The following is a 27,246-nucleotide window of genomic DNA, read 5'->3' on the forward strand; positions in this document are numbered from 1 at the left end:
GGCTAAGTCCCAGGAAAGTCTAAGCCGGCCTTGTCTCTCTTAAGACGGTTGTCTTGAATGGTGAAGGTCCCTACTGCTTTATTTTTTCCTACTCTTGACGGATAAATCAGTGGAGAGAGGGAACGGTTTGTGCTTCGGTTTCCGGTCCTCCCTCGGTACTTCCCGGTGGTTCCGTCTTTCCCGCTTTCCTTTCCCTTCCCCCGTTCAATTCGGGACCGTAGCTCCTTCTTAAAGGGGCCGCGACTGGCGGCGGAGGTGGGACGCCGCACGCTTTAAGTTCCTCCTCTACTCCTCTCGGCCTAGTGGTTTTAACTGATTCTTTCGCTCTTAGATCACAATCCAAGGTACCGCTCCTCCGCATCTCCGGGCTAGACGGAGGGATGAGGCAGGGGGGGCCCGGGCGGCGCCGTTGCTGCTCCCCCCGCCCCCCGCAGCCATGGAAACGGGGAAAGAGAACGGAGCCCGCAGAAGGACAAAAAGCCCGGAGCGGAAAAGGCGAAGCCCAGTGCAGCGGGTACTCTGCGAGAAGCTGAGGCCGGTGGCCGAGGCCAAGGATCCGGCTATGGCCGAGGTCCCGGGCGAGGCCTTCCTGGCCCGGCGGCGGCCGGATGGCGGCGGCGGGGATGTTCCTGCACGGCCGCGCTACAGCCTGTTGGCGGAGATCGGGCGCGGCAGCTACGGCGTGGTTTATGAGGCTGTGGCTGGGCGCAGTGGGGCCAAGGTGGCAGTCAAGAAGATCCGCTGCGACGCTCCTGAGAACGTGGAGTTGGCCCTAGCTGAATTTTGGGCCCTAACAAGCCTCAAGCGGCGTCACCAGAATATCGTGCAGTTTGAGGAGTGTGTCCTACAGCGCAATGGGTTAGCCCAGCGTATGAGTCACGGCAACAAGAACTCACAGCTTTACCTGCGCCTGGTGGAGACCTCGCTCAAAGGTAGACTACAGCAGGCAGTCCCGCCCTTTCCTGGACCCCCTCATTCTCAGAACCTCTCAGCTCTAATAACTGTCTCTGGCTCACTTAGGTTCTTGCCCCGGCTTTGGGACCTTTCTTTCAATGCTGCAAAATCAGTCTGTTCCCCAAACACTAGCTGGCATTCCATAACAAGCTCACTAGTGCTAACCTTTATCTTTTAAAGTACTCAACCATTAGGTGTGAGCCATAATTACAAGTCTAGCATTTTAGATGGACGAAGAGTAGTCCTGGTGGGATTCAAAGTTGTTGGTAGAACTGCAGAAGCCCCCTCATGCCTCTTTCTCTTCAGAACATAAAGGGGAAAAAAGGAGCAGACCCATCCCTGCGGTCTCCTTTTCTGATTTCTAGTTTCTTCCAACTCTATTCCCAAACCTTGTCTCCAAATGTGAAGTTTCCTCTGAGAACCCAGCCCTTCACCTGAGGGCAGACAGTTATTTAGTTGGTTCTTGGCTTAGTCCCTGAGGCATGCATAGCTCACACAGAGTAATAACCCCCACAGGTGGGCCAAGAGTTGTCACATAAAACGTGTTACATCTTTTCCTGCCACGGTACAATCTCAGTTGTTTTTTTATAACCTTTGGGGCTGTCTGAGAAGTGATTTTGCAGAAAATGGGGCTCTATGAGGCCAAACACTTTGCCTTCCTGGGTGAACTAGCCCACTGCCTCTCTCCTCTAGCAGAAGTCTGAGGCTTCCTGGGGCAGAGAAGAGGCCATGGGAAAAATGGACAATCGGACAGTCTTCCAGGTGTGATGCTGTCTTCCCTACCTGAGGTTGAGCTTAGCAGGATGGGTGGGACTTAGGACTAGATTTCCTAAAATCTTTTTAGAGCATCTGTCAGATTTTATTGTAAGGTCCCAAGAGAATCCTTGCAGAGTTTGGAATTCCTTTAACAATGGATTGGATAGCGTGATGGAGTTCTCTGGGGGCCTTTCCCATCTTGCTTGTCCATTCTGAAAAGGCCATCAATTCCAGGAGGATGGGGACTTGAGGATCGCCTTCTTTGCCTTCAGTCTCTTCACGTTCTCAGTCCTTTTCCACACACATTTCTCAACGGCAATGAGTGGGACATCTTAGTGAATGTTTCTGTGGTCATGTTTCAGTACTACCTTGGACTACATGAATTTGCATTGCCAAACAATATCTTCTAACCTCGCTCATTGCTGCTGCCAGCTTAAAACTTGAACTTCAGCTAACAGCCCCTATTAATTCTTCTAGCATACAAAAACTTTGTTCACGGATAACATTTTAAAAAGAATTTTACAGTAAATGGTGGCAGGATAGCAATTGTTTAACACCCTGGAGTTTGGGACTTAATGAGGTCCTGGCTTGTGCATGCTGGGATGTCAGCAGTATTCCATAAGGACCCAACTGCCTCTTTAAGTTCAGCCGCTTTGGACCTAGAGGTCTGTAGCTTCTCAAACTTTGACTGTGGAATACACTTCCTGTATGGCTGGGAACAGCGGGTTGAAAGCTACAGTAGTTTTTTCACCCTCCCTTTGTGAGCTTAAACTAGAGACATTTTTTCCTTTGGGCCACATACTTCATGTCTGTTTTAATTTGCAGTCTTAATGAGTGCTAAGCTCGCATGTCATGCGTGCTCTGCTTAGCAGATAAAATAATACATAGCTTGCTAACATTAAGTGGAAAACAAAGACGCCAGTTTCTCCAGGGTATGTTTTCTGGACTCTAGCATCCAAGTCTTGGTTGGTCTGGCCCTGGGTTTTTAGCATGCACTTGATGTCTAGTGATATCAAAGCTTTCCTTAAACCCAAAAGTTCTTTGCAATCATACTTTGCCCTGTTCCTTGTAATTCAGAGTGATTTACTGCGTGCCTCTGGTAGTATTGGAAGAGGAAAAAAGAAAGCAAAACACTTTCTGGCTACTGAAAAGTTTGAAGGCATTGATAGTGATCAGGGTCACTCTCCCTGTGACAGGTTAGCTCATTAACCAGAGGACAGGAGAGAGATTTAAGAGAAAAAGGTGCTCCTGAGAGGATAGTGCCCGGCCTTAAGTTACCTCCTCACCTCACCTCACCTCAGCTTCTAGTGAATATACAGAAAGCAGTTTTAGAGTTTACTGAAATAACTTGAAGTACAAACAAGTATCCAAAATACATTTTAAAAAAGAAGGCATAACTATGTTTGTTCTTGGTCATATCCCACTCCATTAGCTTTTCATCTTTTCTGAGCATGGGCCAAACAAATCCTACTCAGAAGTCTGTGGTCCATGTCTGCCTCATAGCAGGTGTTTCCTAGGACCTGTATCATGGGGGGCAGGGTATCATGTAGCTCAGAATATTATGTAGCCAAAGATTATTTTGAACTAAGGATTCTCTGCCTTGACTGGGCTAAAGGTATGCACTATCTATCACATTTTGTTTATGTGCTGTTGAGAATTAAACCTAGGGCTCCGTGTATGCTAGGCAGATACTTTTCCAACAGGGTTCTACCCCAGCCCTTAGTCTGTGAGTTAAGGTATCAATAGTTGCTTTTGTCACCTCATTTTCCCTGTCCTGAGTGTACCTAAAACAGAATAGCAAGCACTCAGAAATTTGCTGCCCTAGTCTAACTCTTTCTGACAGGAAGATTGACCTTTACGTACCCCAAACATGAATTCTGGATAACTCTCATGGAACTAGGAACTTAGAAAAGCTGGGAAACTAGCTTAGCTCGTGTGTAAGCTCTCCTGTTTACCAGAATGTTTTTGTAGTTCTAGATGTGTTTGACCTGGGCTTCTGGGTGGCCCTCCTCCCTGTGTGCCAAGCCAGGCCGCTGCATAAGAGGCTTGCAGGCTTTCCCCTAAGAGGGCACACCTAATGGTTATCTGTAAGGTCACAGGCTGTGGCATCCTATTAAACAGGCTCTTGGTGAGAGTTTCATTAGGGACTTAGGAAAGCAGGACAAAAGTAGCTGACACACAGGAACCTGGATCTAGAAGGGAATTAACTACTGCAAATTCCTGGCTACTGAATGCCCAAGGAAACCTAAGGTTCTCTGAGCATGGTAGTCATCTCCAAAGCATCTCTGAATTCTTTACTACTGTGGCTTGGGCCGTGGAATTTAGAGCCCCTCCAGGTTAGGCAGAATGGGATGATCTTTGACTCTTGAAATAAAGTGGCACTGGGGACCTTCAAAATTAAGGGGATGCAGTAGAACAATGATTTAGAGTCCAAAGTCTTTCCCAATTTTACTGAAATTTACTGGATGAAGCTAGCTGTGGTGACTCACACATGTAAGCCCATCTTTTTAAGGGTGAGGCAGGAAGATTGCTTTGAGTGCAAGGTCAACCAGGACTACACAGCAAGTCCTAAGTCATACCATGTCTCAGAAACAAAGCTTGATGATAGTGCTAGGCTCATTCAGCCTTCATGACCACCTTTGGAAATGGGTTCTATGAGTGTCTTGCAGGTCAGATATCCCAAACTTGATAATATATAATGTAAAATAGATAAGCAAGTAACTTAGCCAGGGCTCAAGCACAGACCTTCTGCCTTGATTGTCGTCTAACTGTCTAGGGGGTATGTTAAATGAGAGGCTTCAAGGCTTGAGTTGTGGCTTGTTGTTGGTTTGTTTGGTTTGGTTTGGGTTTTTGCTTGTAAAATAAGTGTAATTATATTTTACTAGTAGAATTTAATGCTAGTGACCGGTCATGTATCCTGATGCCACGTTTGGTTTGTTTCCTATGTGGTATGAGCCCTTGTCGCACTGCTTTCTGTTGGTGCCATCCTTCTGCATGGCAGCCAAAGAGGCTGGAGCTGCTTTCTCAGCTGTCCTTGGATGCCTTGGGCAATTGCATATTCTTTGAGCTGAGTATTTTCCTTCCATGTGTAGGGATTTTAGGAACTAGCCCCAGGAGATAGAAGCCACCCTGTCTTAATTGAGAACCTTGGTTAATTGGGGTTGCAGTGGGAAGGCTTTTTATAGTGTAAACTCTCAAGGAGACCTTAGCTTCCCTAGTAGAGTATCAGTTCACCTTGAATTTGCCCTCCAGCCCTGTCCTTAGGGCACGAATCCTCCTGAGTGACTCAAATTCTCATCCTTATTTAGTTGAATCCTGATGAGTAGCTTTCACAAAGCACATTTAAGTCTATCAAAATCCTGAACCATAAAAAGGAATCTGTATTTTCTATAGTTGGATAATCCTGCACTAGGGACTTGATGAAGCTTAAATTGTTTGGTGTGTCTAAGAGCCTGCGTATAAGGAACTTGTGTAGCAGGGGAAATAGAATATCCAAGTGTGAAATTGCTGCTAGCACCGGGAAGCAATAGAGCTTTGAGTGAAAAGTTCTGAGTCTTGCCCCCCAATTAGCTTCACCATTATAAGACAAACTGTTTGAGCTTTAGCCTTCTCACCTGAAATTGGGGTTTAATTGTCAAGATTAAGGGTGTTGTTACCAGGATTACAGTTTGGGGCAGAAACAGTTGGAGAGAATGCTTTTAATTCTTTAATTATCACAAAAGATAAGTTACTAAATTCTGATGTAAACCTTCAAATCCTTGACCCTGCCCCCTCTGGCTTCCTCCCTTCACTGTCTTCCTCTGTTGCAGAACCTCCAAATGACTTCCTACCTGCTCGTCCGTCTTCCGGGGCTCTCAGCCTCCAGAGAGAGCTTTCTCACTCAATGTCCGAGATGTGGCGTGCTCTTGCATAAGTTAACCCATCCTGATGTCTATCCTGATGTGTAGTATAGATGGAGCAAAATTCTAGATCTCATCTTTTGCCCAACATGTAACATTCTGTAACCTGTATAGTACTGGGATTATTGAAATCAATGACTTCCAAGCTGAGTGTAATTCCATGAATGAGGATAGCCTGGGCTACATATCAAGACTGTCTCAAGAACCAAAAAAATGTAGGGGTTGGAGAGAGAGTGCAGAGGTTAAGAGGGTTTCTTACTCTTCCGGAGGACCTTAGTTTGGTTCCTAACATCTGTGTTAGGTGGCTTACTGCTGCCTGGAGCTCCAGTTCCAGGGGATCTGATGCCCTTTCCTGGCTTCTGCAGCTGCACACAGCCCCCAACCCCCACCCCCAGATGATTTTGGAGGACCTTGTTTCAGGTGGTGATGAGGATGTTAGTGATGGTCAGATATTTTTTTTCAAAAAAGTATCTTTATGCTCTGCAAAATTTTAAGTTCTCATATTTGATGTATAAGAATTCTGGATTTTCCCAAGGTTACCCTTACCTTCTGTTTGTGCCAAAGAGCTAACAATCCATTAGAACAGAGGGTGGGGGGTGGGTCCTGCTCTGTGCTCCTCCTGGTTTCTTCACATTTTGTGTCTCCTCCTTTTGTCCTGGTCAGAAGTTGGCAGAGGCCCGGGCAGGTAGTTGTCTTGAAGGAAGGACTGGAATCCTAATATTTCTTCTGTCTTCTGGGTGGACAGCTGGGACTCACAGGCTTCCCCTGAGTGAAGCCCAGACCCTTGCCTGCTTAGAGAAGTAATTCTGCAGGGTTCCATCTGTTTGCTCAGTGAGGTTGCATGGGCTCTGAGCCTGCTGCTTCTGTTGGTCTTTCTGTCCTAGGGCTCCTCTAGCATCTTTAGGTTCCTTCTATAGACTAGCTGAGAGTGCTTTTTCCCAGCTTTCCTTTCCCTGCATTCTTACCCCCGAGATCTGTGTGATAGTTCCTTTAGCCAACTTGTTTTCTTTTAGTCCTCTTAGTTACCATAGTTACCAGTTTTGTGTATAAAATAATAATTTCCCTATTCATATCTCAGATTAGAAGTTTCATTGCTATGTGATGTGGTCTCTGTAGAAGGAATTTGATGGCATTCCTCCTCCCTGGCTGTATGTCATGGAACTTTTCCTGCTGTCCCTTTTCTGTTTCTAGGTGGGGCCTCAGGTTATGGCTTCATTTTTCAGTTTTTTGTTTTTTTCTTTTTAAGGTAGACTTAGCCTGCTTGCTGGCAACCAAAAAGAGGATTATAGAGCAGGGAGTGGGGGTTGAGGGAACAGTTCAACACTGATTTTAAAAAGAAGCCATATGTCCTGAATTGGTTCTGTTTGTATTACTTTGTGAGTAATATAAACAAATAAATTGTACAGTTACAAGTGAAGTTAGGTCTGACAGATTGTGGTTAAAACAAAATGTTTTTGTCATGTCTCTTCCTACCTCTGGCTTTGGTAGATTTTGTTTGTACTTTAGTGATTTAAGGGCCACTGGGGAAGCAGTGGCTTATTGTATCACTGTAGTATATAATATTGTAGTAAATGACTAGAGCCTCCTTTTAGAGGCTGAGGAAGTGTTAGCTTTGTCTTTTGGGACATAGCATACTCTGAGCCAAGGGACCTATTTTCAAGTCTTCACTTAACAATTAGCCATCAATGTATAGTCTGTCTTCCTTTTCTTCCTTCTATTTTGTTTTGTTTTTGAGGTAAGGTGTCAACTATGTAGCCCTGGCTGTCCTAGAACTTACTATGCGGGCCTCAGACTCCTAGAGAGCTGCCTGCCTTTGCCTCCCAAGTGCCAGGATTAAAGGCGCATGCCTGCACACACAGTATCAGTCTTTGTATTGTCAAATAAGACATCTGCCTACTTGCACTTAGCTTATAGAGAGAGCATTTGTCATCCAGTAACTCATAAGGACTCTCTGTTCTAGAGTTGCATTATGAAGCATGTAGGGATTGATTTGATGTGGAAGTGCCAGTCACCAACTTTCCAGCTTTCTGTGTAACCCAATTCTGCCTTAACGCATCCGCTCACTGTTCCATCAGGTGACCTTCCTGCCTTCCGTACCCTCATTTCCTTATACCTTCCCGGTCCGCTTGTCTGTGTTCCACTATCTTTTTCATCTTAGCCCAGAGTTCTTACGTGTGTGTGTGTGCGTCAATCTTCTATAGAAGTCGATCTTATTGCCAACATTCCATTCGGGCTAATAACTGGCATAAGTCCCTGTGAAACCAAGGTTCATAGAGCCGGGGGCATGATACAGTCCTAGCTTGGACTAGGCATATTTGTGGTAAACTAGCAGAAGATCAGGAAGGAGGGGAGTGTACTTCTGAAATAAAATTGTAGAAAATGTCATTGTGTTTGTGTTACTAAAGGCTTACGTGCATCGGGAAGAAGAGAGCTAGAACATATGCCTTGGATGGACTAGGAATTATAGAAGCTAGGGTGCTATCCAAATGGTAATAGCAGAAACAGCATGCACTCTACGAAGCTCCTTTTGTTGGATTTTTATTCTCATCTTTCCAGCAGCCTTACAAAGAATGGATAGAATCATATAGCAGTTCAAAAAATGTAAATACACAAAATGGCCTCAAGCCAACTAGATGGCAGCAAGTGCAGAGTCTTGATTTCAAACCCCCGGTGCTTGACACCCAGCCTTGGTGCCTCTGCCATACGACTTGTTCTGTAAGGGTAGAAGTGGACTGCGGGAATTTGCTTGGTGCCAGTTGTGTAGATCCTCTTGGCACAGTTACTTGTCACCGTCTTCTTTCTTTAATATAGTAATCTGAATGTCCACTCAAGCTCTTTCCTGTCCTTTGGTTTAGGAGAAAGGATCCTGGGCTATGCTGAGGAGCCCTGCTATCTCTGGTTTGTCATGGAGTACTGTGAAGGTGGAGACCTCAATCAGTATGTCCTGTCCCGGAGACCTGACCCAGCCACCAACAAAAGTTTCATGCTACAGCTTACAAGCGCCATTGCCTTCCTGCACAAAAACCACATCGTGCACAGGGACCTAAAGCCAGACAACATTCTGATCACAGAGCGGTCTGGCACCCCCATCCTCAAGGTGGCAGACTTTGGACTGAGCAAGGTCTGTGCAGGGCTGGCACCTCGAGGCAAAGAGGGCAATCAAGATAACAAAGATGTGAATGTGAATAAGTACTGGCTGTCCTCAGCTTGTGGCTCAGACTTCTACATGGCTCCCGAAGTCTGGGAGGGACACTATACAGCCAAGGCGGACATCTTTGCTCTGGGCATTATCATCTGGGCAATGATAGAAAGAATTACTTTTATTGACTCTGAAACCAAGAAGGAGCTCCTGGGGACCTACATTAAACAGGGGACTGAGATCGTCCCTGTTGGTGAGGCGCTGCTAGAAAACCCAAAGATGGAGTTGCATATCCCCCAGAAACGTAGGACTTCCATGTCTGAGGGGGTCAAGCAGCTCTTGAAAGACATGTTAGCTGCTAACCCACAGGACCGACCTGATGCTTTTGAACTTGAAACCCGAATGGACCAGGTCACATGTGCTGCTTAAACTCCAGGGCTGACGTCTTGGGTGTTGTTAAACTAGGTGAGTGCTTTTTTGTTATTATACGTAACACACTCCCTGTGCTGGGCTCTGCAGTTGTAGAGAAAATTCAGGGCCGAGAAGTAAGTCTTGTTGACACAGATTGGCCCTCAAGTCTTGGCAAGTAGAGATAGGTCAGATTATTTGAGTAAAAAGTAAGGAACGTAGGAAAGTCTTTATTTATTTATTTATTGATTGATTGATTGATTGATTGATTGATTGATTGATTTTCGGAGCTGGGGACCGAACCCAGGGCCTTGCGCTTGCTAGGCAAGTGCTCTACCACTGAGCTAAATCCCCAGCCCCTGAAAAGTCTTTTAAGAGGAAATTATACTAGGCTGAATCTTTCAAGCTCTTTAGAAACACCTTTTCTTATTATCAAATAATAAAATTTATTTCCCTATGAAATGGTGCTAAAAGGAATACAGTTTTTGGAGAAGACACTTTGTCTCGGTGGTGTTCTTGCACCCAGATCTGTCCATAGGGGACCTGGTACTTACTGGAGGGAGGAGGTTGTGAAGTAGAGAATAGACCAGTGTGTCTTAGTGTGGGATAATATAGAAAGGGAAGAGGATCCGCTAGGATAAAGAACAGAGAGTATCTGGAGATGTTTGACTCTCCAAGTCTGAGGTGTGGTGGACAGGGCAGGACATTAGAAATTGACCACCATATATGCTAGGTATTTTCACACACCTAAGTGTTCTAAGTCATATCCCGTTAAATTAAGGTCAAGTATATCTTATCGAATCTACTTCCCCCCTTTCCCTGGATCATCCAGGTGACAGGGTAGAAGAAATAAGCTGCACATAATAAGTTTTGCTGGTGTCTTGCTAGGGGTAGTGCTGGTTTCATGGTCATAGGAATGGACCGTCTGGCACAGAACCTGGCTTCTCTCTCCCTTTGAGCCTCTGCAAAAGATGACTTGCGCTTAGCCAAGCAGCACGCTTCTGTCTTGTTCTCAGTAGACTTGGCTGGCCAGTGCTCTGACTGTATTCTAACTGTAGCTTTACAGTTCCATCCTGGCCTTTGCATTTCTGTAAGACCTCTTGGAATTCAAGTTTTCCTTGTATAAGAGGTTGTCACTGAGAAAAGGACCTGAATTTAGGTTAGGATTATTGGAATGTCTCAAGTGAGATCCAGACCCCTACTTGGTTCAGCACATGAGACATGTACTCATTTACAGGACAACGTTGCAGCTAAAGAAAACAAGAAATCAGGTGGATTAGTTAGGTGTTGTAAGCCAGTCCCCAGAAGCTGGAATTACAGGTTGTGAACCACCTGATTTAGGTGTTACAACCCAAACTCAGGTCCTCCCAGAAGAACAGCAAGCCACTTACTAACTACTGAGCTCTCTCCAACCCCAAGAAACATTATTTTAATGTTCTCCAAATGAATGAATGAATTAGTAACAATATACTAGTTATTGTCATAAGTAATTATATTTTATGAAAATAACTTTCTAAAAGTTAAGGATGACTAGCATTGTTTTTACAAATCTGTTTAATTCTTGCCTTAATAGTCTCATTGGGTTCTGCATTATAATATGGTAGACAACTCATGTAACTTCTGGAAAACTCCACTGGGAGAAGGAAAGTGACAAAGGCAGGCAGTGTCTTGTTTGTTATGAAAAGCGTAGCTTCATAAACTCCCAGGCTAGACAGCAGGTAGAGAAGCTGTAATGCAGATGCCTCTTTCTGAGGAGTTGCTCTGTGAAGAGGATCTGAGAAGTGTGTGCGAGTTAGAATCCTCACCCCCCCCCCCCACACACACACAAAGGATTTATTTGAGGACTGTCCCAAATTAAGGGATAGCACTTGTTGCTAGGTAACTTTCTGTTAGACTTGTCATTGCTGGGGGGTCCCAGCATACCTGGTCCCAGTACCAACATAAAAACCCAATCAATTAGCAGTTAGGTGTGTGCCTAAAGAGCAGTTGTTTTTGCAACAGTGAAGAGGGGCAGAAACTGCCCTTTGGGCTGGAAAGGTAGGATTCCTCCTATGCAGAGATAATTGGCTACAGTGTAGGGCCTGAGTCTCATTTCTGTGGTTTATTGGCTATGTGATGATCAGGCTGGTTATTTCCACACTCTGGGCGTTGGCTTTAAACTCACAGAATGGATTTAACCATGCATATTTTATAGTGGTTGTATGTGCCCCAAATTGTGTGAGAGGAGCAGTAGCTTTAGTACATCTGCTGGCTGGGAGCAAGCTGATGCACAGTAGCCTGACGCTGGCTGGCTGACCTTTGAGAACAGCCGACTTGTCCAGTTGATTGCTCTAGAAAGGGATACCTGCGTCTAACAATTGCTCAATATAGCCTATCTTTCTCCCTTACTTGTCACTTTTAGAAGAGAGCCATTTCTAATGAATCCTATCAGACACAAGCCTTACCCCAAGCAGGAAGCCCATCAAACTGATGGTCCTGTGCCATAGCCCACACTTTACCAGGAGGGTACTGTGATAAGAGTGAGGGCCTCTGTGCTAAAGACCAAGCCTGCTGTCCAGTACACACATTTCCATTACTAGGACCTTTTGAAGTCAAGCTCTTGGGTGGTATGTTTGGAATGGGCAACTAAAGCCTGCTGAAGGAAAGCAGATGTCAGTGTGACTTGAAATGTCTGGAGAGGTGGGGTCATAGAAAATAGTCTTTGCTCCATATGAAGTTTTAATAGTTTGTATCAAAGAAGTAGGCCTGGTTTTTGTTATTGATGAAGATCATTGAGCTAATGTGTATAGTTTAGATCTTAAATCTTAAATCTCCATAATTGAATTCAGTGAATAATTTAGTGTGGACCACCCTGACTTTGGCTGTCTAGCTCGAAGCATTCTGGAGTGCAGGCAGAGGCTAGAGAACTTGGTAGGTTTCCCATAGGAGATAGTTTCTTCAATGAGATTTAGTGTCCCGGTCCAAGCAATCTCTCAAGGAAAAGTGGTGGCTAAAGGGCCAAGGCCTTTGGTGTCTGTCCCAGAAGTTGATTTTAGTTTTAGTCTATGTAACATTGAATTTGCCACAATGTACACCCCCCTTCGGGTTTGTGGGGTTAAAGGAGGAACTTGACACTCTGTGGCCTGAAGTAGATTGTTACACACAGAAGATGTAAGAATGAGACTTTTATTTAAGTAGAATGATCACTTGGCTACAGGGGATCCATTGACTAGTGTCTTAGGGTTTCCATTGCTGTGAAAACACCATGACCAAGGCAACTCTTAGAAAGGCAAACATTGAATTTAGGCTGGCTTACAGATTTAGATGTCTAGTCCAGTATTATAGCAGGAAGCGTGGCAACATGCAGGCAACAGGGTGCTGGAGAAGAAACAGTTCTACATCTTCATTCAAAGGAAGCTAAGAGCAGACTGTTTTCCAGTCATTTAGAGTTTCAAAGCCCACTTCTCACAGTGACATTCTTCTCCAACAAGGCCACATCTCCTAATAGTGCCACTCTCTTTAGCCAAGCTTTCAAACACATGGGTCTATGGGGGCCAAACCTATTCAAACTGCTACAGTTAGCAGGGGTTTTGTTTTTGTTTTAGGCAGACTTGTGAGTCTTTTCTGTCTTAATCTCTTTTGGGCCCTTTACTATACAGGGATTAGACTGGGTCAGGGCTGTGTGTCTTTAGTACTTGACAGAGCTATACCAAGAGATAACTTTTGGGGAAGATGCCTTATTGGGTTCTCTTGTCCCGGGAAATAGAAACTTTGCCTTTGACTGTGATGACTTTGGTACCAGTGCACACATATGTCCCTTGAGGCCTTGTCTTTCTAGGTGTTTTGGAGTTGTTTTCCACAGGTGAGGAAGGCTGATAGCAAGTCCAGGCAGCTTCCTGGTGGATCCCGTTACCACCTCTTGATGGCTCCTGCTCTCAGACAGGAGGAAGCTGAGCTGTTAGTTCTGTAATGGGTTGTGTGCCCACCCAGGGGTCCTCTGTTATGCTAGTATCGGGAAGGAACAAGCTTGTCCTGGGGCTGTTGGTAGCAAGGCTCAGATGCTGCTAATAGGGCTTTCTCTAGCATCCTTGACTTCACCCAGCAGAAAATTCATCCCTTGGGCGAATCTGAGGGACTGATAGTCATCTGCCAGCAAAGCTGTCTGAATGTTTGTTTTTTTCCCAACTTGAATCTCTTAGGACCTTGGGACATGAAGATATTCCCACTGACCTAAGTAATAACAATGCTATCAAAGAAGCCTGCTTGAAGGGCCTGTGAGTGGAGCCAATGGCCCTATCTCTTTATTCTCTATCCCTAGATGAACTTATTCTACATCATCTATCTAGCTAAGTTATTTGTCCTCTTTCTGTACATGAGAGAGCAGTGTTCACTGAGAGTCAGAATTTGATACAAGTATATGTGGTTGGAGGTTCTAGCCTTCTATTCTTGTCTTCTGCAGTCTCTTGAAAAGCACACTTTACTGGGTTCATGCTTTAAGCAGGTAATGAGTTCTTTCCCAGAAAAAAGCTACACTGATTGCCCTCCATGCATAGTTCCTGTAGGTTCCTCTACAGCCACGGCTGCTCTTGGCTATGTTTACCACAGTAGGACCACCAGCCCAGCCATTGCTTTAGGTAACATTAAACTGTGTATAACAGATTCCTTTTGAATTACTGTGACACTGTCCTAGACATTGGCAGGGAAGGCAGTCTAGGATAGAGACACCCATATAACCAAGGAGGGTTTTCATCCAAGTAGTAGTGCAGCACTAGCTTGCACTACCATAGCATCCTGTCTGAAACCTATTTTCAAGAATTAGCCAGAAATTTCAGGTAGACAAGGACCCAAAACAAAACAGCAGGGTTGCTATGATTCTCAGGGACAGATCTCTCAATTTTCTCAAATCCTGACTAAAGCTGAGTGTCTGCTCTGACGGGTGTGGCTGCCTGCAACCCTGTGTTGAAGAGTTCTGGGGCCAAGGCAAGCAGGCAGTGGAGCCCGTTGGCGACATTGGTCGTTTAGATTTCCTGCTGTCTCCTGAGAGCTTGCAGTAGTTACAGCTGATGGCTCAGTGGATGGCAGGCAGGTCTTTGAGGAGGAGTGTTTAGAACTGGTTCATAAGAATATCTTACCAAAGTTGGGATGTGAGGAGACCCCTTGGGTATGTACTGAGGAGGCTTCGTTCAACAGATACTCAGGCCTACTCCTGTTGAGAAGGGAAGGGTGATGTTCCCAAGTGCTGATTCAGGACTGGGAAGAGTACCTAAGATTTTGTTGGGAAGAACAGACAAGTCAGCCCCTCTTCATTTCAACTAATACCTCATACTATTCCAAAAGCAGAAGAAATAGAGGTTTCTTTCAGCATTTCTAGGGCTCAGAGGCATGGCAGGTCTTAAAAATGCCAACCAAGTTTAAAATAAATCAGTACTATAAAACACTGCAGTGAATTTCCCAACCTTAAAGGAATTTCACTTTTAGTAAGAGCTACCTTGGGAAAGCTGTAACTCAGCCTGTAACATAAACAGGTCAGAAAGGACTCTGTATTTTGTTTCTTTGTTAAAGAAAATGATGCCCAGGGACTTGGGGGAGACTATTAGAGCTACTCTGGCACCCCATAAGGCATAGTAAGGAAGATAGAAATGCTTGTTTTCTAGCTATAAAACTAATCTTGATTTGAAGCTGGGGGAAGGAGTCTTATGAATGATGATTAGATTTTAGTTTGTTTTCTGAACTCACAGGCATGGTCCTAGAGCAGTGATGGCAGAAACACTGGCTATATCATTTGGATTTTAATATTTATTAATTTGTCCAGGGAGTAAAATTACCAAGATGATGTAAGGCAGCGGGTTGATTCTGCAGGTTCCTACGTCCGTCCTCTAGGGAAAAGCCCCCTTAGCTTTTCCTTTTCTATTTCTACTGGAGACCTCTCCCTTCTAGAAAGCTTCAGTCTAGGACAAATTTTAGGCATGGAGTAGGAGTGTGCTGCTGTGAGATCTTGGCAGCACTCTACACCATTGCCAGCAGGACCCAGCCCCTTGTACCAGACATAAAGAAAACTGGAAGTCACAAGTAAAGACTCATTTGTTGTTAGTAACCAGATTGCCTGTTTGGATCTGGTGAATGTTTGGAAGAAACTCTTGGTTTGCATGGTGCAGCAGAAATGGGTGTGAAAAATGCCACACCCCAGACAAACAACAGGGTGACTTTTCACCTTTATAAAACTTGTTCTGGGGTTTAAGCCAAGTACTGAAGTGAAGTGCAGCTGTCACCACTGACACAGTCCAGAGGTCCCTTGACCATCTCAGGGTCCAGCTTCATTCTAGTGCCGTATAAAAAGCCTTTGGAGAGCATGCAGCTCCATCCCACTGATACAGAATTCCACTTGCCCACCTGCTCGAAGAGCTGGGGTTGATTCTGTGGGCAGACCAAATGACAGGCCTCTGTAGTCCCAATCCTTGGCCTCCGGATAAACGGAACAGTGTTAGAAGGTGATTCCAATTTAGCATTGTCAAAACCTTAAGACAGCCATAAGCAAGGGCTGGAATCCATCAGGGAGAACTTCAAGCCATGCCACAGTCTTCTCCTGTCAGCTGCCTTTAAAACTGAGTACAGTTATCAGAAGCTCACAAATGAATGCTCCGTAGCCTTAGCTTGACCTCTCCCTGGAAGAGAAGAGCAAGTGGGATGTGAAAGGGAAGCCCTGCTTCCTCCACTTGCTGAGTTTGCCAGACTCCCTGCATTCCCACTGTATAGCCTGTTAAATCCTTATTTGTGTCCTTGGTGTGGCTGCTTTTCTCCCTGTTTTCACTTCCATTCCAGAGAGGAAGCGAGTGATTTGGCCATGTGGGTGACATTTGCTAGCTCAAGTGCTAGAGCTGTAGCCCAGGTTTGCCTCCATTGAGCTCCAAAGAGAGGCCATGTAGGCAACTCTAGGGGATGCTACGCTGTCTTAAAGGCCACTAGAAGCTCAGAGAAGAAATAGATGACAGGACATTTGTCTAGATAGACTTGGAGAAAGGCCAGCAGCCAGCATCCTGAGCAGAACTCAGAGTGAGCACTGGCAGAGCACCAAGAATATATGTGCAAAGAGCTTAGGCCTGGGTTGGCTCTGCCAGGGGCTTTGATGTCAGCCTAAAGAGGAGGAGAGTGGGTGAAACGCTAGCATTTTAGGAGGGTGGGTTAGACCTTCTGGGAAGGAGCTACAGTACCACAGCTGGCAGGATACCTATGTGGAGGGCATGAAACTAACTACACAGTCCCTTTCTATGTGAAGGAGGAAAGACAACCAGACAGGATCGTGGAAGCCCTCTATTTTCACAGTAGTGGCATTTAGAGATTTGTGGAATCTTTATAGTGGCATTTAGATGTTTGTGGAATCTTTATTTAAACCAAAGCCTCAGTGGCTTTGGGTATTTCATCTCTCTGGGTTGTTTACCTGTGTGAAATGTGGGATGGTGTTCACACCGTTGTCTGCATTGCAATTCAGCAAGCAGAGAATTCAGATGTGCCATGCCTCACCATGGTATTTTGTTTTTGGGAAACCTTTCTAGGCTAACCATGGATTTGACTTTATCTCTCCCTCATGATGTATGCCGCCCTTCTTTCCCCTAAGAAAGCCACAGACTCCTTAGCAAGAGCCCCTAGGAGTTTCCCTCCGCATGCTGGGCTTTAAGCTGTAAGCAGAGGGTTCTTTGCCCGGACCATTTTGGCCTTGAGCCTTTCCTTTTATAACCTCAGATTATCTGTCACCACATGGAAGACTGACCTCTCCTTTAGGAACGAGGACTTAGATGGCTTCCTCCTGGTGGGAAAGTGTCCTTTGGGGAAATCCCAGGATCCCTGACTTTTCCCTGGAGCCCTTTCTCTGCTAATCATAGCATCTGCAGTTGAACCTGGTTCTGTGGGGACCAACTGAGGCAGTGAGCAGCATTGTTCAGTCCCACACTTATAAGCTTAGGGAAGGTGTTTGTTATGGTGTACACTTAACTCACTGCCAATGTTATCAGAGCTATTTCTAGGAACAAAAATGTTCTCTCTTTTAATTTAGGACCCATTAACGGCTAAAATGCTAAACAAAACAGCAGCCCCACCCCCAAGACCTATTGTCTTCCTTCAAGGCCAGAGGAGAGGTCTCAGTGGTTCTAAGCTCTCATCGTCAGGATGACTCAGCTGGCAGCTCTGCCTACTGTTGGTTACCATGGAGCCTTCTAAGTCTAGAATCTTCCATCCTGGCTAGTAATTCTTTTTGTGCATTTGGTGAACTTTTTAATACTAGCAATTTTGGCAGCACGCTCTAAGGAATCAGATGGTTTAAAATAGTATGTCAGTAATGAAGTGTGATTACTGACACATTAGGACTAAGTAAGTCTAAATGTATGAAAGCTCCCTTCTTGTGCTGTTGCTGTAGACTGACTCACTGCCCTGTGGAGTTTTCTGACACAGTTGAGGGAAGGCTGGTGTGTTTTCAGCCGTGTGCTACTCATGTCCTTTCTCTCTTTCCTGACTCTTCCTGCTCTGGTGTCCATTGGCCTGGTAGCTGTGCTTTCTTTAACAATGTGTTTCTGAGAGAGTAAGGTAGCTGTGGGTCCAGCTGTGGATGATGGGACATGGAGCCCTGTCTCTCAGTGGTGCTGTGCCCTTGAGAAAGGGTTGTGGGTTCTGCTTGAAGATGTCGGAGACAAGGAAAGGCTCTGGTATGTTGAGTTGAAGGTGGCCTCACCATTTCTCAGTGACCAGATTCCCTGACCTTGCAAAGCCATGGCCAATTCTCTTGGTCAAGTGCTACCTCCGGTTTTTGCCTGCATAAATCAGGTTTTATTGATTATTTGATTATTCATTGTGCCATGGGTGCTTCTCAGAATCTGAGTAGGGAGATAGTCTACAGGAAAACTGCATATGACACATATACTGTGAGGGCTTAAGGCCTTTCAGGGATTCTAGAACTCATGCTACATTCCTGAGATTAGAAGAGTCTTGGACTAAAAATCCTTCAGTCTTGTCAAGTTCTTCATGGAGCACTTGTGGGTAAAAGGGGTGGCACTAGAAGCCAGGCCTCTCATCCACTCTTACCATCATGGAGAGATGTAGGTCTTTCCTGTTGCTTCCGCATAGGCCACCGCCTGGGAATCTGTGTCCAAGACTTAGTGTGCCACAAATGCTACTATAGCCCAGGTGGTACTCTACCTTTCCAAGAAGCTGTCAGGCCAGATGACTCTGAACAAAGTAGGTGTGTGGGATGTAGAAGATGGGAGCATGGGCTCCCTGGCCAAGAAGGAGATTCCTGGGCACTGGTGGATACTGCTTGTTTCCTTTGATAGCTGGCATCTGTCCACAGTCGCCCTTCTGACACTGACTTGTGAGTGTGGAGTCTCAGTTGTTGTTCTGCCACCAGAGCTCCACTATACCTCCTGAGCTGCTTGCCAGCCAAGGAGGGTAAAGCCATCTAAAACTTAATTCCTGTTTATTCATTTGCTATTTTACAGATAGATAGTTGCCAGATTCTAATTCTGCTCTTGACGAGAATCCTGTCCTTTATCTGACTTATGCCCAAGGGACATGGTCTGCAGCCAGCCCCCTCAGCATAGCCAGGTTTGGGTTTCAGGAGCTTTCCACGTGAATATCATGTGGAATTCGCTTTTCCTTTGAGGGAGGTTCTCATGCTGAGAAGCTGGGACGAGAAGGGAGACAGGAGCCTCTCTCTAAGCAGTAGAGTGTCTCAGTGTCAGTCAGAAGAGTCCACACTCTCCATTTGCTGGGATGGTGTGAGAGCCGAGGGATGGATAGCTTGGTGCCAGAACAGCGCAGGCTTCGTGGCGCTCTGCCCCTTGCTCTATGCTGGGGAAGAGAAGTAGCCCAATCTTTATAGGTGTGAATGAACTCCTCAATATGCTGGCTGCTCAGAAGCTCGGAGTGAGTGTGTCAGTCAGTACTTGCCATGGAGGTAGGAACTTAGTCAAAGGCAGAAGGTTTTTTTGATTTTTGTTTTTAAGATTTATTTCATCTATGTGAGTACACAGTCACTGTCTTCAGAAACACCAGAGGAGGGCATCGGATCACATTGCAGATGGTTGTGAGCCACCATGTAGTTGCTGGGAATTGAACCCAGGACTGAACTCAGTGCTCTTTACCGCTGAGCTGTCTCTCTAGCCCAGCGAAAGTTTTTATAATCATATTTTTCACTTAAAATGCTGTCCTTTTAAATATCTCGGAGAAATTTTAAAATTAGTTTTATATTGCCATATATACTAATTTGACAGTTTCTATCAGTCATTCAGTATATGAGTTCATTGTAGTGGTAGCGTCCAATACCACTTGATAATCTTTTTTTTTTTTTTTTTCTTCCGGAGCTGGGAACCAAACCCAGGGCTAGGCAAGCGCTCTACCACTGAGCTAAATCCCCACAGTGTAGACTGTGGAAGCTGATTGTTAGGCCTGCCTGCTCACCGCAGAGTGCTTGCAAAGACTGTTCTTTGGACATGCTTTCTGGGAGAAGGTACAGAAAGCAATATGGAAGGCTAAGGTGACAGCTAGATGGGGAAGGAAGCAGAACTGTGGGAACTAAATCCTCACGCAGAAAGGTTCTCGGGGCTCATCTGCTAAGAGCACTGGCTGCTCTTCCAGAGGTCCTGAGTTCAATTCCCAGCAACTACATGGTGGCTCACAACCATCTGTAATGAAATCTGATGCCCTCTTCATGCAGGTGTATGTATATGCAGCAGAACACTCATACATTAAATAAATAAATTAAAAAAAAAAAAAGGAAGGAAGGAAGCTCTCACCTGAAGAGACGGCTGACTAGACACTAAGTTATAGATTTTGCTTGAAGCTGGACGTGGTCGTGTATGTCTGTAATCCTAATACCTAAGAGGCTGAGGCAGGATAATTGTCTCTGGGACCATTATGGTAAAGATTTCTATCCTCTGAATGGAGTATACCGGCATTTATTCTCTCGCCTCATAAGGAAGATGCAGGCCAGATCCTGAATTAAGCCTTGACTCCCAAGTTAGCCGTGATGACTCTGCCTGTAATCCCAGCACTCAAGGAGACTAAAGTCAGAGGATTGCCTTGACTTTAAGAATCTTAGTTCTAAGCCAGTCTGGGCTAAAGAATAAAATCCTGTTTCAATAAAACAAAAAAGTTAAGCTTTAAGTAGTTTGTCTGGTCTGATACCCTAAGAGCCAAAGTGACCATGAATACCTGACAGTGAGGTAATCTGAATGTCATTCTGTGAGCCGAGTAGTGAGTAGGTGAAGAGGATGGGCTGACAGTTGACTGAACTCTTTCTTACTCCTCACAGCAGACCTCAGTGTACATTGCACTGTTTGCTTTCCAAAAAAAGGAGAGGGTGGGAGGTGCGCATCAGTCAGGGTCGTAAATAATAGGTAGTATTATTGACTACCTATATTGACTCCAAACCCTTAGATGTCTCCTGTAAAGCCTGTGCCGTTCCTTCATGGAGTTTGGGAATAAGAAAGTTGTGTTCCACCTGCCATGTTTCTAAACACATCTCCTAAGATAATACAATTTATTAATAAACTAGGGTCCAGTACAGGGATCCAGCTTTTCAAACTGTTCCTGCTAATTATGAACAGTTATTTAAAGAAGTAACACTTAGACATACAGGAGGAGAGGCTGTAATGGGGAGGACAGGAGGTCGACAACACTGTCCTGTCTCTAGACATATCTTTCCACCCCTTGTTACCTGCTCTTCTGGTTTCTGTACTCTGAGATGCTGATGGCTTGGTGGGAAGGGTTAGTTTCCCTCAACTTACTGAGTAGAACAAACTACTGCTCGCTGGCAGAAGAGGTTCCTGGTGGCTAACACACCTTTCTACCTTGAACACTGGAGCTTATGACAAGCGCCTACGGCAGGTGCCTAATCCACAATCTTTGCTGAGCTTTCTATATAAAAATGTAAGGGTCACATGTGTTCTAAGCAATAAGTAACACTTGGCCCTTGTGTCTGAAAGAATGAAGTCGACACCACGGAGTTATGTGATGAAAGTAGAGTTTTGGAGAGACTGGCTGCTGCTTAGTGATGATGTAACCCCTCTCCCAGCTTCAAGTCCCTCCTCTTTAAGGCCAGGGTGACGCTGCCTCCTACCTCAGAGTTGCTGGAGGTTGCAAATTTAAATTGAACAGCTTTGTAGGAGGGTTGAAAATCACCTCACTGGGTTAAGTGCCCAATAAGATGTGTTCTAGAGAAATTGGGTGGTCCTGAGGGAACTTAGTCCAAGATCTGAAGTAACAAAGGTAAGGATTTATAGAAAACCTGATAGATTACCTTCTATCCCAAGGCTGTATCTAATGTACGCTGTTAGGACCAGTGGCTTCACCAGGTTTGAAGCACACAGTAAAAGTTCTAGTGGGAAGGTTGGAGAGGTTCTTGTTAAGATAGATGTACTATTCTCGCTTTTGTGATGGGACCCCATTGCTCCCTCTCTCTGTACCTTTCTTTGGGAAAAGTGGTCAAGCTCATCTTGACACAAGTGGTGGAATGTAGTTACAAACTGAAGTCCACTACAGATGGTTACCATTTGTCATTATGCTTAGCAGATGTGGCTTTAACTTTCAGGAGGGGCTGTGGCCAGGAGTCTCACTGACAGCAACAAGGAAATTCCTGGTTGATGCTAGGAACCACATCACGATATATACCCTGGTCACCAAGGGAGCCAAGGCTGGCATCTGGTAGGATGAAAGGAGTTAAGCCAGGGCCCACATGGCTGGGCCCTGAATTGTTCATCAGCTAACAAGTATTCAGGGCTGGTTGCTTTGACTCCAAACCAGATGGCTTTTACTGTTGTTGTTGAGGTGGTAAAATGTGCCTCCCATCTTTTGTAAGCATGCTGTGTTGTGTGCTTTGGGGAAGGTGTACCTGTCTGTCTTCTGTCTCATCTACTGATCTACTGAAAACATAGAGCAACAGGCAAAAGCTCCATAAGCTGGGATAGCTGCCAAGTCATCAGGGAGTAGATGAGGTTTTCCCCATGAAAGCTGGGGGAAAATCCCCAACTGAATTTTTGGGGCACTCTTTATTTCCTATTGCTAGTAGGGGAGCAGATGCAGTCAGTAAAAGAGTGGGCCTCAGAAGAGTTTTCTTTCTAGAGTGTATGTTCTTTAGGTATAGACTTCGGGTCCAGTAGTTAATTTTGTGCATACTGATTTTGTTTTTTTTTTTTTAATTGGATATTTTTTTTGTGAATTCTGTTTTCCCTTCTCTGATTCTCCCAGGTTCTTCCCACCTCCTCACCCACCAAACTATTCTTGCTTTCTTTTTCGCCTTGGAGAGCAAACAGGCAAATTAAAACAAAACAAAACAAAAACCCAATAATTAATTAAACAAAACAAAACCCAAAACAGGAGAAACACATACATATGGAGAGAGACACACAAAATCCATAAAAACACAAAATTAGAAGCCATAATATGCAAAACCAGTAAGGTTTTAAAAAAACACCACCCTCCAGTACCATGGGGTTTGTTTTCTACTGACCATCAACTGCCGGGTGTGGGGCCGGGTGCCCTGGAGAATCGTTGGAGACTCTGTTGGAGAAAACTTATCAATTGGAGATAGCTTCTTGGATATTGATGACTCTCTGTCTGGCTTTCCCTCTCAGTGCTGGGACCCTATCCAGCTTGGACCTGTCACAGTAACACAGTCCTGTTGTGCCTAGGAGGCCTTGTTACCTTGGTGTCCTCCATCTCCTGACAGCTCTCATTCTTTAAATTGTCCAGATTTGAGTCTCTTTATTGGTTCCCACCTACTTCAGAAGGAAGCTTCCTGATGAGACTGAGCAAAATGCTGCTCTATGGGCGCAGTTGTTAGCAGTCATTTTGTTGCTTGTTGCTGCCGTTCTTTAGCAGAACAATAGTATTTGGTTTTCCCATGGACCATGGCCTGCCTGCCTAGTCGTAGGTTCATCTCATGGAGTGGACCTTAAATCCACTTCAGTAGACCGAAGTTGGTTTTTCCCACGGTGTTTGGTCAGCCATCACACAGGTGTGTTAAGCACCAGGTTACCTTTGTAGGTTTGTAGCTGGCTTGTGGTTCCTCTCTGCTCTGGTAGCATGCTGAGTACCTTCCAGTACCATGACAACTTGTCAGGAAGGGTGCAGGCTCTGTCAGGCAGACACAGCTTGACTGCTGCTCACAGAGATATGTTGTTTTCAGCAGTAGGGCCTTACTATCAGTTTGTAGAAAGCAACCACTATCTCTGGTAATACCCTGGGCTCTGGGTGGCTTTTCCCTTTGCTCAACAACTGAATTAGAAGTAACCTATTCCTAGCACTGGAAGTTTAACATAGCAGAGAAAAATGTCTAGTTGGGGGATTGTCTCCTCCTTTATTTGGTGACTCCATTTAGATTTCTTTCATACAGGAATATTTTTTTTTTTCCCCCGGGGCTGGGGACCGAACCCAGGACCTTGCGCTTCCTAGGTAAGCGCTCTACCACTGAGCCAAATCCCCAACCCCCTACAGGAATATATTTTAAGAAGCATCTACAGTAGGTTTCCATATGACCCCCTCCAATGTTCCTCAATCTTAATTCTCTTCCACTATTCCCTTCCTGTTTCCTCTTTTCTCTTCCCCTTTCAGTTTGGTCCTTCCATTCTGGTCTGTATCCCACCAATTCTGCCTATTAACTATATATTCTATTTTCCCTTCTACTCTAACTTGTCTCCAAAGTGCATGCTTTTATGTGTAGTCATTGGGTCTGGTTAATTTCAGTACGTTATGGTTTTTATGTGTAAGTCATGTTTTGTTTGTTTTAATAAGTTTATTAAAAATAAGGAAAAGAGGGGATTCTTGGTTTTAGTCCCAAGTCAGAGGTCCACATCTGGTCCACATTGCTTGCTGGCTGTGTTTTGAGGCAACACAGGGCATCATGTATCAAGAAGCCTCCATGGTGTATGTGTGTCCAGGATCTGCACTTCAACCCTACTCCCTTTCTTATTTAGATTTACTCATTATTTTATGTATACACCTGTTTTGCCTACATGTAAATGTGTATCACACAGAAGAGGGCATCAGATCCCCTGGAACTGGAGTTAAAGATGGTTATGAGCTGCCATCTCTCCAGCTGCTTAGGATCTCCTCTTAAAAGAGCTTAATCATGGGATTCTACCCAAATGATTTTTGAAATTCTCATAACCTCCCAAAGGCATCCTCCATCCAAACACCACGTTTCACTACCCTATTACCTTTGCAACAAGGACTTTAACATTCTCCTATAGAGGAAAACCATATTCTTGCTTTCTACCACACAGCCTTGTAACAGTATTTCACTTGACCCATTAAGTCTTCTTACTGATACACAACTGCCATCCTTCTCTCATTCTTCAGTTTAACAGTGAGCTGATAGATCCTTAGTCTCTTTAGTTTTGAACTTTGGAGGTATTGCCTCATAATTGGTCATTTTTATTCATGAATTCTCCATATTTAGAGTTAGCAGTGAAGTTGGGTTTCCAGGAGTGGGAGCACCAGGCTCTAGCTCTCAGCACACATGAAATTCTGAAGGTTTTTAACCAGCTTACACGGGTAACAGAGGTTGCTTACACTCCTCCATCAGTGTGAGGGAAGTCTTTCCCATGGCACTTAAAACCACTTGGGATGGCTGAATGGCTGAAGGTACATTCAGAATCTAGCTGGAGACACTGGCAAACAACAAGTGAACTCATTGAATGTCAGAACTCCTGTAGGCCCAATACTTTATCGTTATTCCACTCATCCCAAAGGGGACAGAAGGGGACAGAAGGCTTCCAGAGGAAGAGCGAGGCAGACATGCCCACTCTGGTGTCACTTTGTGAATGAGCCTCTGTTTAAGACCTAAGGCTATAGGGCCAGTGTTGTCTGATGGTACTAACCACAGCTCAGTGGAGAAGGGTGCACACTGGCTGGAAGCAGGGCATACTTCAAGACGGTAGGCTTGATGTGTCTGTAGAAGCCACTGAAGGGTTGCAGGTGTGCAGGGAAGGGCTTGTTTGAGTCAGTCATCTAGGGAGAAACTAGACAGTTTAAAAACTTCAGAACATTACTTCCTACCCAGATGACCTGCCCTGTCTAAGACAAAGCTATACTTAGCTATGTGATTAAGTGGCTTAGAATATGGGGCTGACCCAAGGCTAATCTGTGTTTCCTTGAAGGGCAGCTTCTTGTCTTATTCCTGAGACCTTGTATCAAAGCACTTCCCAAACAGCAGCCAGTGCTCACAGGACCAGGCGTTCTAAGTCGTGTGTGCGTGCACGCGCATGCACAGTTACATGTCATGATGTTTCTAGCAGTAGCAGACAGTACACAATGGTGGTCCCATTACTATACTCTGATATTCAGACAGCTGTACTATGTGATCTGTAAAGTCACCTGTGACATAGATTATGAGACCAAAGAATTTGTCTTGAATTGTACAGTCAGCTGGCAGAATGTAATAAGTAAGGCCCAGTTTTGTCTGCAGAGCACTTAGTTATAACCCCAGTAGATGATGCTGTGGGTAGGGTGGGACCTGTCACTTGGTTCTGGGAAAGCTTGCTCTGGGTCTACCTGACTAAGGAGGGGGTGGGGGAAGTGTGTTCTCTTTAAAGCTTGCTGGTTAACGTACCGTGTGCAGGTTCCCAGGTGCTGAGCACTGTTAGCAGAACCATACAGGGTCAGCTTTGAGGCCGTGACAGCAGGTGTTGAGAGTGGAGAATGCTGAGTAGAACCAAGACCATGAGGGTCTTCTGGGAACAGCCTATCTAGAATGGGACCTGTGGAGTACCGGGAAGCTGGAATTAGGAAAAAGGTACAGGATTTGTGATCAGATTGGTAGCTGGAGCCAACATGCCTTAAATCCCCTCTTCCAGAGTCTTCTCTCAGTCATATGACCTTGGAGACATCAGTGTCCTTACCTGAGGTAGTTAGAAGTTCAGCTTACTGTATGTAAAGTATTTAGAAAACAGTGTACACAGCTTTGGGGTCAGTTTGGTTTGGGTGTTGGCTCTATACCTTCACCCACTAATCCAATGTCCACTCCTTGCCTGCCTTCTGTCTTCCAGGTCGATCCTTCGGGACCCACAGTCTCATCGTGTCTCGGACAGGATGGCAGAGGGTGCAGGTCGTGGTGATCTCCTGACAGCTGGACCTCCCACAATGTGAAGCTTTTGCTTGGGTTTCCCACTCTACCCTTTTCTTTCTCCTTTATTATAATAATAATTATTTTTTTTAAACATTAAACCATCAAGTCTTCTGAGGAACAGAAGGCTATACTCTGGACAGGCACCTTTTTATTGTTGTTTTTGTTTTGTTTTTAAGAACATTGAATGTGGACAAAGCTTATGCATATAGTCACTGTTAACTTCTTAGGAAGCAATTTTGGTTTTATTTTTCATGTTCTATTTCTTTCTTACACACATCTCAGTTCTTTGTTAACATCCCACTTCCCACAGAAGTTCTGTCTACCCAGAGTTTGGTATTTCTCCTGGAAAGGGATAGAAAGAAGATCTGAGGAAGCAGCCTCTGAGTTGCCTTCCTCCAGATGTGGGAGCTGCTGAACGTCTTGGATGCTGGTCCTGGCCAGCCCTCAGGCCTCAGACAAGATCAGAGATGAAGAACCTCTCAGAAGAGGAACCACCAGAGTTTGGCCAGAGGGACTCTAGAAAAAAGACCTAAACCATGGGTTTGGTTCTGTTTAAGTTCTTGGGAGCTCTAGGCCACACCCGGACTCAGTGTAGTAGGCATTGCTTCTCTCTTCTGCCCTTTCCAACTGGGGTCCCTGAGGAAAAGAGACCAAGAGTGGTCATCCCATCACTTGGGGATAGAGAGACCCCACCCCTATTCTCCTGCACAAGCCTATCTTCTATTAGGACTGTTGTGCCAAGTCCCCCTCTCCCCCATCCCCACTCCGTCAGACTTGTCTTCCTTGGCCTCTCATCACTACTATGAGGCTGATACCTTCCACACTCTTGTACTTCTGGATTGTCTTCTCTACGTGCTACAAGTCCAGCCTGTCACAGAGACTACCTAGGTCCCAAGATCCAGTTTTGATCCTTGCAGAGTACCCTCAACTGGCTGCTGCCATCATTTCCTCACAGTGAAAGGTGTGCCCTGTGTACAGGATCCCTAGTGTCACCACTGGGT

The 27,246-nt window shown here is 45.1% G+C and overlaps 1 protein-coding gene and 1 long non-coding RNA gene across 4 annotated transcripts in view; one reads left to right on the forward strand and one right to left on the reverse strand.

Annotated features, from left to right (window-relative positions):
* Window positions 1–26,857, forward strand: part of Stk35 (serine/threonine kinase 35) — a 32,671-nt gene extending 5,814 nt beyond the window's left edge. Inside the window, exons 2-4 of one of the 3 annotated variants that reach the window (NM_001107773.1) lie at window positions 332–932; window positions 8,465–9,213; window positions 26,166–26,857. In NM_001107773.1, coding sequence (NP_001101243.1) covers window positions 332–932; window positions 8,465–9,177 — 1,314 coding nt within the window. In that variant the 3' untranslated portion in view covers window positions 9,178–9,213; window positions 26,166–26,857. Of the gene's footprint in view, window positions 1–331; window positions 933–8,464; window positions 9,214–26,165 lie in introns of those variants that run through there. The other 2 variants (XM_006234975.5, XM_006234974.5) reach the window with 2 other exon arrangements.
* LOC134486151 (uncharacterized) lies at window positions 24,826–26,261 on the reverse strand. Its single transcript, XR_010064893.1, has 2 exons — window positions 25,730–26,261; window positions 24,826–25,139 (listed from the first exon to the last, which is right to left on the reverse strand). It is a non-coding gene; the product is annotated as an uncharacterized LOC134486151 (long non-coding RNA).
* Window positions 26,858–27,246: the final 389 nt, after the last annotated feature.

The sequence above is a fragment of the Rattus norvegicus genome, chromosome 3 (assembly GCF_036323735.1).
Source record: "Rattus norvegicus strain BN/NHsdMcwi chromosome 3, GRCr8, whole genome shotgun sequence".
Classification (NCBI taxonomy): Eukaryota; Metazoa; Chordata; class Mammalia; order Rodentia; family Muridae; genus Rattus; species Rattus norvegicus.